The 13,891-nt window shown below is 44.5% G+C and overlaps 1 protein-coding gene across 1 annotated transcript in view; it reads left to right on the top strand.

Annotated features, from left to right (window-relative positions):
- LOC138755183 (mucin-5B-like) overlaps positions 1-13,891 on the top strand; it is a 143,584-nt gene that overhangs the window by 100,613 nt on the left and 29,080 nt on the right. Inside the window, exons 41-43 of the mRNA XM_069920689.1 lie at positions 2,101-2,306; positions 5,973-6,147; positions 8,850-9,088. Coding sequence (XP_069776790.1) covers positions 2,101-2,306; positions 5,973-6,147; positions 8,850-9,088 — 620 coding nt within the window. The remainder of the gene's footprint in view (positions 1-2,100; positions 2,307-5,972; positions 6,148-8,849; positions 9,089-13,891) is intronic.

Below are 13,891 nucleotides of genomic sequence, written 5' to 3'. Positions count from 1 at the left end.
TGTCACTCGGATATAAAATGGCTATAATGTTGATTCTGCTGCACAGGATGGAAACGTGGAAGAGGAATGACAGACAGAAGCAACAGGAAACAGGAAAAAAGGCTCAGATGGACATATGGTGTCAGAAATGGTTGTGGATAGATGACGAGTTTAATTCACTTTACTTTAGAGATGCAGCATGGTTCCAGGCCCACGGCCCACAGCCCTTCTTTCTCTTTACCTCACTTCTTGAATCCTGCCTTTTATCACAAGTATTTCCTTCCCCACCTTTGAGGTCAGCTGCTTTTTTTAAAAATCCTTCTCTTTTTACTGTACATGGACCCATAGAACAATTACTGCACGGAAACAGACACCTTCTGTCATGTTTTTCTTAATTCTTTCAAGATTTTATTCAATCATTGGACTATTTTATTCATCTTTCTTGCTTGAACTATTTTCTATTCAATTTAACATAGAAACATCAATACAGAATTGACAATTACGCACAAATAAAGCCAGAAATGTAAATAAAACTTCATGTTTATAATATCTCAAAAACATTTAATTGAAATGAACTATGCGACCGTTTGTTGAAATAGCTTGCATAAAACAAACAAAAAAAGAAAAACTTTGAACTACCTTATAAACAGAGATATTGCAACTTTCCTGCTCTACCATTCGATTGAGGCTCCTGAACAAAATAATGGAGCAAAATTTGGTGACTGGTACGTTATAATCATCACCATCCTTCCGGCGGCACGATTTACATAGGAGTTAGCGCCACCCTGTTGCAACTAGGTTTGAATCTGCCACTGTCTGTAAGAAATCTGTACCTTCTCCCCATGTCTGTGTGGGGTTTCCTCCAGGTGCAATCGAGAAAAGCAACAACTGCAGGAGCAGGAAACTTGAGTCAGCAGAGCTCTCTCTACAGAGCAACGAAGGGTGAGAGGTGACGAAATAGAGGGATATAAGATTAGGAGGGGCTTAGATAGTGTGGACCTAGGGCCAACAATAGCAAATACCAGAGGACATCTGTTTCAGGTGAGTGGAGGAAAATTTAGGGGAGATGCCAGAGGTTTCTTTTACACAGAGAGTGGTGGGGGGCCTGAAATGCATTGCCAGGGGTGGTGGAGGCTAGTATACTGGAAACATTCCAAAGTCTCTTAGTTAAGCACATGGATGTAAGAAAAATAGAGGGTAATGGTGTGAGGTTGGGAAGAGTTAGATTGTTGTGGAGTAGGTGACATAGGTCAGCACAACATCTTGGGCTGAATGGTCTGGACTGTGCTGGAATGTTCTGTATTCTCAAGAAGCTGAAAGGAATCATTGAGTTGGGTATCATCCATGGAGGGAAACAGTCCATCTTGGGTCGGGACTACATTGCTTTGCGTTATGAGTAAAAACCTGGAACGGAAAGATTTATGAATGACAGGATAGAAACTATAAGTTGAAGTGCAGATAATGCATAATTTTGAGATGATGCCACCTCTGGTGTTATGCATGTGATACCCAGGCAGTGCAGGTTTTTACTCATAATGCAAAGCAATGCTGCTTGAAAGGTGAAATAGCCACTGTAAATGATCCCCTGGGCAGGTGATGGGTGGGGAATTAGGGAGTTCTTGGACAGCACAGTTCCAGGTCAAATGGGCAGGGTGGGGTGGGGTGGGGGAGGTGTTGATGTAATTGCTGATTGATGATGAATGAGTTTGATAAGGAGAGGGGAGAGTTCTTCACTCAGAGGCTGGTGGGCACATGGAACGAACTGTCAGACAGGCACATTACCTTCCTTCATGAAACACTTCATAACTCCATTGATGGGAGGGGTGTGGGCCTAATATGGCCGATGGGACAAAAGGAGCACCCGTTAATCGATGTGGAAAAACGGTCTGTGGGGCTCTGAATTCTTTTGACTTGCTGGAACCACAGGACATGACATCACTGCAACAGCCCAAATAGTTGTTTTTCCCTTGTTACATTACATACCAATATTTGTGTGATTATTTCATCCTCTAAGGTGCATTTATTAAAGTCTGTTGCACTCATTTTAATGCTTGCCATCTCTAAAAGGTTGTTCAATGATCATTCTTCCATTTTAAAGCAAATTTTTCATTGATACTTTAGGAGCAATGATATACAACTACACTGATCAAGCAGGATTCTGCATCTACGCAACATGTAATGACACCTGTGACATTGAAAAACATGTTTGGCCTTGTGGAAGCACAGTGACACCCACCCCAAGCATTTCAGCCAGCCCTTCAGCATTGCCAGCTAAGACCACCACACTGAGTCCAGAAGGGTGCCCAGAATTTGACCCACCCAGAGAGGTAAGGAGGCATTACTTCTGCAGGAGAGGTCAGGGTCAGCTTTCAAACTTAGAAATAAGCGGGCGCCATGGTCAGCGTAGCGGTTAGCACAGCATCGTTGCAGCACCAGTCACCGGTGTTCGACTGGGTTCGAATCCCATGCTGACGCAAGGAGTTTGTACGTTCTCCCTTTGTCCGTGTGGCCTTCGTCTGGGTGCTCCGGTTTCCTCCCACCCTTTAAAACAACATAATGGGGTTGGAGGTTAATGAGTCTCATGGGCTGAAATTTAAACATCTAGCACAGTAAGTTTAAATTTAAAATATTTAAATCATTTGAATGTGATGCTAACTCTTCCCATTTGGCATGATTGCTCATTAAAATAACATCGAAGCATAAAAACTGTGTTAATTATGTTGGACATACCTGATGAAGGTCTCAGGCCCAGCATGCTGTGGAGGTCCATTCTGCGGCCCAGTGATGAGAGAGATCTCCAGTGGAGTTCTCTGTATAATAGAGTCCTCCCCCTTTATATCAGGGACCAGGGGTGGGAACTGTGGCACAGAGAGGCTCTTCCTGAGTTGTTTCACCAACACCTTGGTGGCCTGTCACTTCTGCATCCAGGAGTCATGTACCATGTTTATGTGGAGCGCGAGAGGCTGCAGCCCCTCTTTGTCTATCTGAATGGGCTGTCCTCAGGTTCTGGTGAGTGGGGTGTGGGGGAGGGGGTCGGTTACTGCTGGGTCTGGCCATTCACATGTCAAGGTGGCGGACAAACAAGCTTACTGGATGAGCTTACCCCACATCCAGGGTAATATCCAGGCTCATGTGTCATTAAAGTTGGAGCACACAGTGCTTGTCCAAGGGGATGGTGGCTGAGTTCTGGGAAGTGTTCAGGGAACTACGTGTGTCATAGGTAACAACAAATGGGATTTTAATTGTAAAATATAAATTGTATGTACAGAGGGGTGATATTGATTTACTGATTTATTGATTTACTGATTATCATGATTTTCCAACAATGTAAATTAGCTTGTTTGATGAGGCTCTGTTTGTTTTGAAGTGTTGATGCTTGATTAAACCCATATTAACAAAAAGGGCCGAGGCCCGAAACATTTACCTCCCATGGATGCTGGAGGACCCATGTTGGTCTGGTCATATTGCACTCGACCCCAGCATCTGCAGACTTTCTTGGGCTGGTACAGGATTACAATCAAATTCAGTTATTCCACACACCAGACAAGATATTTCCAAAGTAACAAATCTGAAGTGCAGTCTCTGGTGGTTTTTGATCCTTGGGAATGGGCTGCAATGTGGAGGCCAGGAAAGGGAATTATCTTCACTGCTAAAAGAACTTCCTTGTAAAAGGGAACCAAGTGGCAATGATGAGGGGGTCTGGGGCCCTGCCTGGGGGCTGGGTGGAGGTGGGGGTGGAGGCAAATGCTGCTCATCTTCACCTCAGGTTCAGCAAACCCATCCATTGGAGCCCTTCAAACAGGGGCAATTCCCACCTCAGTCAGCGCCCATTCCCACACAGTTGCATCCTTCCCAGGGATGGTGCCAGACTATTTTGTGCCCTAGGCCAGGCCGGGCTGGGCCAGGGGTTCGATGAGCACTGGACAGGAGCTTCTGGACCAGCACATCGGTCAGGTGGAGGCCAGAGGCGACGAGGTGGCCCGGGAGCTCAGCCAGAGAGGCGGCCCATGTCAGCTGCTCAGAACTGGCGGCCAAGTGGAGCAGAAGGCTGGACACACAAGGGTCAGGTGGGCTCCGGCCAGGGTCCATCTGATATTCTGTTCCCTGAGCTATGAAGACAACCATGGCATGGCCTTCTCCACCACCCTATCAACCTCAGGGATCCGTGGACTCTCTATTCATCAATGTTCCTCATTGCCCTCCCTTTCATTGTGTTTGTCCTGACAATATTTATCCACTTGCACTTATTGATCAGGAAAAAGTTCCACTTGTTAAAGTTCCAGCCAACTCTCCCACTGATCTGTATCCTGATGAAGACCTGGACATCCTTGTTCCTTATTAACACCACTACCAATGGTCCTGTCATCCACATGCATACTGATAACACTTCTGCATGCTCAAAAACAAGTCAAAACAGCTCAGGTTCCAGCACCAACCTCTACTGTACACCATTGGTCAAAGACTTCCAGTGCCCTGCAGTTAACTGACTTAATCCTTAAATGAGCAATATTACTTCACCTCCATTCTGGTATGAAGATACAACATTCTAAAATCTGCTTCCTTATTTCCCTGGAATAGATCTCATCAAGCCATGTAGACCTGTCCACCCTTATACATGTAACACCATCCTCTAAATACCCACAAGCTCCAGAAAGCCATCGCACACCTCCTCAAATACACTTTCTTCCATGCCTTTTTACTTGGTGAATGCAGACCAGAAGTATTCATTTAGGACCTTCTCGACATCCATTGGTAACGCACATACATTCCCCCTCTTTCCCCGGCTATGGTCTTGCTCCAGGTATGGAATGTCTTCTGATTTTTTTTTGTATCTTACTTGGCAAGGATATTCCATGCCCTTCTTTTGCCAAACTAATTCCTTTAATTCCTACATGCTCTAATTTAATTTGATGGCCTCCCAGTACCTATTACGTATGGTATCTTTTTTTATTCCAGTCCGACATTCAATACTCATTGTCATTCAAGGTTCATTGATGTTGTTAGTTTTAAGGAGGTGCCATTGATGTTCCACAAATTCTCTTTTTAAAAGACATGGTAGGTGTGGTATCCTTGAACAGATGCTTCCACCATCTGATCACTGTTATTTCTGAAGATAAGATCAAGTATAACTTTTTTTGGGGGAAAGGGGGTTTGAAATGTACTTACTGTGGATCTTAAAATCCATCTTGGATACATTTAACAAATTCTGTGCATCCAAAGTAATCCCAGTAAACTGGAGAAAACAAGAACTGCAGGTGCTGGGATCTAGAGAAAAAAACGAGAATTCAAGGGGTTGCTACAGCACTAATTTCCCATGGCTTACAAACAAACCATGGAGTCGACTTTCTTTTCTGCAGACACAACATTGCATTCTTCAACTCCCCAAACATGACCCAGCCAAACCCCTCTGACCTTATCAGTTCACGGCCACACGGAGTGATCCTGACACTCTCCTCCTCCTGCATCCGAGATCCATCACCTGCTTATGATGCTTAACACACCTGCGCTATTACCCCCGCGCATTGCATCATCAGTAGCAGCTGGCACTGCTCCAGAGGCAGGTCAGTGCGCGACTGCATCAGGGTCAGGCACGGAGACAAATGGACAAAGGGTCTCAAAAACAGTCCCAACCTAAACGTGAATGACCATTTCCACTCATGGATGCTGCCTGCCCCTCCTGCTTCTTATTGGCCCAATCCCAGTTGTACCTGAGAAGTGTAAACTCCCCCACTGCTGGGACCCTACGACACATGCACTTTTCTGTGATTTGATGTCACATCTGTCTCTCTGATTTAAACTGGCCACTGGGAAGATAACCACAGCAGACCCATTGTTCCTCTCTTATTCCAACGTTTTCTCCGCCTGGCCTTGTTGGATTATTTCTCCCGAGCAGTGCCACATGGAGTCAGGTTTGGCTCCTTCAATAATGATACATTAACAAGGTTAATGACACTTCTGTTTCCAGAAATCTCTCAAATGCTCTTTCTTTCCAGCATAACGAGACCTGGCAGCTGTGTGACTGTATCATGGCGAAGTGTATTGAAAAAAATGTTGTTTCCTTGACACCTGTGGTATGTCCCACTGTTGAACCTGTAAAATGTGCCAGTGGCCATCAACCTGTCAAAGTCTACGATGCGAATGGCTGTTGCTTCCATTACGAATGTGACTGTAAGTACTGTCAGGTTGCCTGTGATCGTCATGTTTTACTGATTGTTTTCAACTACCGTGATCCTTAACTACAAAATGTCACTCTTTCTGTTGGCTTGGGTCGGAAATTTACCACAGCAACACTATGCATATTTTGTTCATTTTGAAGTTAATAATAAGAAAAGATAAAGATCAGGCTATTTGGCCTCTCGATGATATTCAACAACACCACACAGTCAGGAAGCAGGCCCTTCAGCCCAACTTCCCCATGATGACCAAAATGTCCCACCCACCTACCTGTGTTTGCCCTCATCCCTCGAAACACATCCTATTGATGTATCTGTCCAAATATTTTTTTTTAATTACAGTAATACCTGCCTCAGCCACCTCCTCTGGCAACTATTCCATGCACCCACTACCCTCTATGTTAAAAAATTGTCCCTCAGGTTCCTGCTAAATCTCTTCCCCCCCCCCCCTCACCTTAAACCTATGTCCTCTGGTTACATATTCCTCTACTGGGGCAAAGGAATCTCTACATTCCCCTGATCTATTCACCTCATGATTTTGGATCCTTCTGTGAGATCACCCCTCATCCTCCTGCGCTGCAAGGAATAAAGTCGCAGCCTGCTCAACCTCACCCTGTAGCTCAGGCCCCTGGATCCTGGCAACATCTTCATAAACCTTCTCTGTCCCCTCACAAGTTTGACACCATCTCTTCTGTAGCACGGTGAGAAAATGGAACACAACACTCAAAATAAGGCTTCATCAATCATAGCCTCAAAAATTTGGAGTGGCACAGTTAGTGCAGTGCCTTTACAGCGCCAATTATCGGGACCAGATCAGGGTTCAAGTCCTGCACTCTCTGTCAGGAGTTTGTATGTTCTCCTCATGTCTGTGTGGATTTTCTCCGGAGGCCATTCAAAACGTACCGGTGGTGTAGGTAATGAGGAGTAAATTGGGCGGAATGGACTCATGGGCCAAAATGGCCTGTTACTGTGCTGTAGGTCTAAATTTAAAAGTTGAAAATCCTGGCAACTAAGTAAAACAGGAAATGAACAAGGATCATCTCCTGCATCTGGTGCTCCAACGTGGACTCCTCTACATTGGGGAGACAGGACGCAGACTGGTTTCGTTGAACACTTTCACACTAGCCGTTGCAATAACAGGGACCTCACCATGACCAAATCCACACCTCATTCCCACACCAACATATCTGTCCTTGACCTTGTCCACTGCCAAACCGAGGCTATCTGCAAATTGAAGAAACAACACCTTGTAGTCCAACTGGACACTCTCCCACCAGATGGCACTTTTATTAACTCCTTCCCCATCCCTCTGTCTCCTTTCCTCCACTCTCCACCCCCTCCTCTTTCCTCTCCTATCAGACAGCTTACCCTCCCCTTTTCACCTCAGCTTCTCTCCTCCCGCTGCCCTTCCCTCCTCCTTCATATCTCTCCCCCGCCCCCCCCCTACCTTTTTATTCAGGCACCTGCCTGTTTTTACTCAAATGTTGACAAAAGGCCCAGGCCAGAAACTTTGATTACCTGTTACTTCCTTTGGTTGCAATGTGACCTGCTGAATTTCTCAAGCACGTTTGTGTAATAAACAGCCCTTTATTTTCAAAAATAACCTCAATGTGATTCTGCTCGATCATGTTACTATTTCCTGAACATCTTGTATTATGGATTCCAGCATTTTTCTATCCACCAATGTCCCAGCAAACCCCCTTTCTTCACTGCAATACTAGGGTCACTTCACCTCCTGCCTGAACTCCCAGAAGCACAGAGGAATGGCAATATGGTCCAGCTATTCACTCTCTCTGAAACCACCCCTTTCAAAGCTCCAGGCTGTCGAGTATCAGATCCTTGTGATTTATTTTTAATTTTTAAGCTCCTTGACCAGTAGATTTTGTTATTAGTATTTGTTTAACTCCTCTGGAGTTTCCTTATTCCCTATTATACCGTAAATGTTCACGTGCTCCAATATTTGTAACATTTCCTCCTTCCGGTACAGATATGCCCCAGAATGTTAGCATTCTCCTCCCTCGACTGTCCAACCTTCCCCCCATTCTCCCTGGTGAATGCCAATGAGGTATTTAATTTGGACCTTGTGTATATCCACTGACTTCACACATGGATCACCCCTCTGGTCACCGAGGAAACCCATTCTTTTCTTAACTTCCCTCTTCTAGCATATATTTATTTATTCCTCTTGATCCTACTTGATTTTGTGCCCTGCAGATTTTTCTCATGTATCTCTTGTAAACCCATGTAGATCCCCATCTACTGTATAATGGACTTAGATAGGGTGGGCAGCTTTTTCCTCTGATATCAGAGGACATTAACTTGAGGTGAGTGGAGGAACATTTAGGGGAGATGTCAGAGATAGGTTTTTGTACACAGGGTAGTGGGTGCCCTGGATGGATTGCCGGGGGTGGTGGTGGAGGCTGGTACAATAGGGACACTTAAAAGTTTCTTGTAATGGCCCATGGATGTAAGAAAAATAAAGGGTTATGGGTGTGAGGGAGGGAAGGGAGTAGGTTTACATAGGTCAGCCCAACATTGTGGGCTGAAGGGCCTGTATCTGCTGCAATATTCTATGTTCTCAACCTCAAAAGACTCATTCGATAATAATGTCCAACGCCTAATGTTCGCATCTCTTTGGAAATAATTATTAATGTATGTTACTGAGATTAACTTCATGTGCATTTATTCCCTGCCTAGGCTATTGTCATGGATGGGGAGGATCACATGTTGTTACATTCGATGGACATTACTATAATTACGATGGAAGCTGCACCTATATTCTTGTGGAAGAAAAAAGTGATAATTTTGGTGTTTATGTTGACAATTACTTCTGTGATGCACAAGAAAGTCTGAGCTGTCACCGTGGCATTATAGTGACGTTTGATAAACTCGTCGTCAGAATAACAAATATTGCTGCAAATGGAATTCAAACTTTGGTAACTCGTGATTTTCTTTCTTCTGTGAGCTTTGTGTTGAAGAATGGTGGTGAATATATTGCGGAGATGAGTATGTTGCGGGAATGGAGTGCTGCAATGGTTATACTTGTGGCAATATTAAAGGGATGTCAGTCAGGACCGGTGTGAACGTCAGCCCGCATTGTAATTAAATAAACAGCAGAACCAATTCAGCACACAACGGTTAATTCAACCTTGATAATGGTAGCGGGAGAAGGGGTACAAAGAAAGAGTTCAGTAACTTGTTCCCTACTCTGAGCAACTACTCAAAGCCTGCAGGGTGTTCATTCCACTTTTATACACGTTTTGGGCAGGGGTCTGCGTGAGACCCGACAGGTTTCACACAAATTTCACACAGCTGGGGTTCCCTGTTTTTGCACAACGTTCCCTTGTGGTTTTTGCAGATGGCTGGGAAATGCCAGGGTGTCCTTACTCTTGGTTTTGTTTCCTTGTTATGTTCTTTGTGGTGTTAGTTATTATCTCACTACAGCACAGGTAAGATCATGTTAGAAGGCAATTACATTCCCACCATGTGGCAAGGCAACTACTTGTATATTCTCACCTAATTCATTAACCCTTTGTTAAGCATATTCACTAAACTTAGTCTTTCACAGAGGTTTCCCCCTTCTGTAGGCAAGACTCTTGCAAGGTACTTCCAGCTGCGTATCCTCATAGAATAGGTCAAGGAAATGGAGCTGGAGTCAGATGAACTCAGGACCATCCAGGATGCACCTCAGGCACAGGCTGCCAGCAGTTGCACCCCCATTAGGAGAGTGAACAAAGAAGGCACCAGTTCCCTTGTGGTCATTCCCCTCAGGAGCAAGTAGATCACTTTGAATTAGTGCTGGGGAGTGGGATGTCCTGTCGGGGGCAGCAGCTGAGGTCAAGACATTGACACCACGACTGGCTCTGAGGCTCAGCGGGGTAGAGTGTGGGAGAGTGATAGTGGTCAGAAGCTCCATGGTCAAGGACATAGATCGGTGGAAGCGAAACTCTGGGATGGGATGTTACCTCCATGGTGCCAGGGTCCAGGTAAGTGCAAGCCATTCTGGGGGAGGGAGGTGGGGTGAGGGAGAGTAGACAGAGGTTATGGTCTACATTAGTACCAAAGTCTTGGATAGGAAGGGAGATGGGTCCTGCAGAATGAGTTCAGGCAGCACATTAGAAGGCAGCAGGACTTCCAGGGTCGTGCTCTCGGGATTTCTGTCTGTCCCAAGCGTGAATAAGGCAGGAACTGAAGATATGAAGGCAGCTCCCTTGTGGCTCGGGCATTGGTACTGGAGGGAGGAGCTCAGGTACTTGGATAATTGAGATCTCTCCCTGGCAATGTGGGTCCTGTACAGGGGGATGGGTTACACGAATTGGAGGGAGACAAATATCCTTATGGGGAGATTCACTTGTTCTACTGGGGAGGGTTTAAACTCAAGTAACAAGGGGTGGGGACCTGAGCAGCAGGGCAGCAAGTGGAGTAGTCAATCACAAGATGGTAGAGATTTTCATCAGGATAGAGAATGAAGCCATTCATTCAGAGACAGGCCCAGAGCTTAAGGAGGGGTGATGATGATGGGAAGACCAGAAGACATTGGTGCATAATTAAGCCTTTCAGCCCATTGGGTCTGCACCACCATTCGAATCATGGTTGATGTGTTTTTTTCCACTCAGCCCATTCTCTTGCCTTTTTCCCATAACCTTTGACACACTTAGTGATCAAGAACCAATCAACCTCTGCATTAAATCTACCCAGTGACTTGGCCTCCAGATCCACTGATGGCAATGCATTCCACTTTGGCTGAATAACTTTCTCCTCAGCTCTATTTTAAAGGGACGTCTATTTATTCTGGGGCCTTACTCTCTGGTCCCAGACCTTCCCATCACTGGAAACATCCACTCTTTCAATGTACTCTCTGATCCCAGGCCTTCTCAGCACTGGAAAAATCCACTCTTTCAATACGAGGCATGAACCGGCTCAGATAGACTGGCAAGTTACGCTTGATGGGTTGACAATAGATAGACAATGGCAGGTATATAAAGGTCATCTTGAGGATCCACAAATATTGTACACTTTGCAGTAAATGTAAAATGGGGATGCTGGCTTCACCATGGCTAATGATAGGAATCATGGATAACATTGATATCAAAGAAAGGCCATATAGATTGGCTGGGAAAATCTGGCAGCAAACCTGAGGACTGGAAAAACAGAATTCAACTGAGGAAGACAAAAGGTCTAATTAGAAGCAGGTGGGAGAGGCGGGTGGGTAAAAGATTACAAGAGGGAAGTTGCGGGGAACTTCATACAAAAGTTTTTATAGGTGTGTAAAGAGAGAGACCAGTTAAAGCAAATATAGATCGCTTACAGTCAGAATAAGGGGAATTCCAAATTAGGAACAAGGAAATGGCAAAACATTGAATAAATTTTTTGGTGATGTTTTCACAAAGGAAAATTCCCGTAACATTCTGGGATCAGTGGAGAGGGGGAAATTATTATCGGTCATAGAATGGTGTCAGGTAAATTGATATTGTTGAATGGGATAGTCTGTATCACAGAGTGCTTAAGGAGTAGTGGTCTGGGGTTGGGGGGGATGGGCGGGTGGGTAGGTGTTGTGTGTGTGTGTGCGTGTGCGTGCGTGTGTGTGTGTGTGTGTGTGTGTGCGTGTGTGTGCGTGTGTGTGTGTGTGTGTGTGTGTGTGTGTGTGTGTGTGTGTGTGTGTGCGCGTGCTATAATATACCAAAAATAGACTTTAGATTTTATTTACCATAAATTTTTTGCAAAAGGAAAACTGTTAGTCTGTTCCCACCCTTACATTTGCATCCTACATTCCCCCACTGTGCATGGTTACGTTGCATTATATTTACACCATTACGACCCCTGTGGCACTTTGTCACTTCTCCCCACCTCTGTTGTTTGAAGGACTTCCACTTAGTCTCAGCCCCTCAATCCCTGGTAATGGGAAGATTCTAGACTGTGGTCCTTCCCCTCAGCATGCACTCATGCAGCGTGGAATGTGCCAATCGGCAGCATTTCCCCATTGACATCTCCATGTGATGAAAGACCAATAGGTTTCAGGCAGACCAAAGTGTGTCTTTCACCAATTTGATGGTCTTCCAGCAGTTCTGGATGTTTGACTCTGTGCGCGTCCATGGGAACAGGGCGTAGATCAGAGTTACACTGCTGCTGGGGATGAACCAGGACAAGGACCCTTTCATCCTTCTCCACACACCTTGAGCAAATCTGCATTCAGCAATGAGGTGGGCGCCTAACTCCCTTCCACTGCTGTTACCTCGGTGATGTTCGGGTCGTACAGGAAGGATCGACTAAGAGGGCTCCTCTCACCACCAGCTTGGCCAGGTTCTGGTGCTTGTAATGGATGTATTTGTAATTATTTACCAACATTTTCTAGATACTGGTTCAGTTCCTTGGCATTGAAGGGTTGTGAACATGACACCTCTTTTAAATGAAGGAGGGAGAGTGGTGGAAAGATAATATAGAGATTAGTATAATGCGATGGCAATAATGAATTGAAAGCTTGTATTGTTATGGAAAAAATTACATATAATTTGCATGATAATTATTCTTTTTTTGTTAATAAGTGGTTTCATTATTTGGAATATATGCATTTAGATATACTTTGATTTATTTTAAATACTTTCAGTTTTTTTTATTTATATTTTTGGCTCCCCTTAAGAGAGATGGCTGATGGGGTGGGAGGGTGGGTGGGGATTTTGTTTTTGTTTTTTTATATACTTATACAAAATTGTTCTTAATGAATTGTATGTTGTTTTTTAATGATTCTTTAAATTAATAAAGTTTTTTTAAAAAGGGGGGAGAGAGGAACCAGACAATTATAGAACAGCTAATAGTCAAGGCACTTTAATAGCTGGGAAAAATGTTGGAGTCAATTCTAAAGATGCAGACGGAATTTAATGTAGACAGGTGCAAGGTGTTGCATTTGGAAGGGCAAACCAAAAAAGGACCTACACGGTAAATGGTAGGACACTGAGGAGTGTGGTGGAACAGAGGGACCTGGGAATACAGATGCATAACTCATTTAAAGTGGTGTCACAGGTGGATAGCTTCGTAAAGAGAACTTTTGGCATACTGGCCTTCAGAAATCAAAGTATTGAGTATAGGAGTTGGGATGTTTGGTAAAATTGGCCAAATTTGGAGGATTGTGTGCAGTTTTGGTCACTGAACTACAGGAAAAATATCAATAAGATTGTAAGAGTGCAGAGAAGATTTATGGGGATGTTGCCCGGAGCGAAGAAGAATGAGGGGAGATTTGATAGAGGTATTTAAAATTATGAGAGGGATAGACAGAGAAAACATAGAGAGGTTTTATTTCCACTGAGGACAGGTGAGATACAAACCAGAGGACATGGGTTAAGAGTAAAAGGGGAAAAGTTTAGGGGGTACATTAGGGGGAACCTCTTCACATAGACAGTGGTGGGAATGTGTAACAAGTTGCCAGCTGAGGTGATAAATGCAGACTCATTTGTAAAATTAAGAAGAATTTGGATGGGTACATGGATGGGAGAAGTATGGAAGGCTATGGACTGGGTGCAGGAGAGTGAGACTAGAAGGGCTAAAGGAGCCTGTTTCTGTGCTGCAAGGTTCTATGGTTCTGTGTCATTGCTGTGTATTTGGAGTGGAGTGCCAGGATTCGTCCAAGTCAGTATGGATTTACAAAAGGGAAATCATGCCTGACAAATCTTGAACTTTTTTGAGCATATAACTAGTTGTATAGAGAATGCTGAGGCAGTTGCAGGGGTGAATTTGGATTTCCAAAA

Source organism: Narcine bancroftii, chromosome 1 (genome assembly GCF_036971445.1).
Source record: "Narcine bancroftii isolate sNarBan1 chromosome 1, sNarBan1.hap1, whole genome shotgun sequence".
Classification (NCBI taxonomy): domain Eukaryota; kingdom Metazoa; phylum Chordata; class Chondrichthyes; order Torpediniformes; family Narcinidae; genus Narcine; species Narcine bancroftii.
The sequence above is the reverse complement of the archived record's forward strand: the minus strand, read 5'-3'. Positions and strand labels throughout refer to the sequence as shown.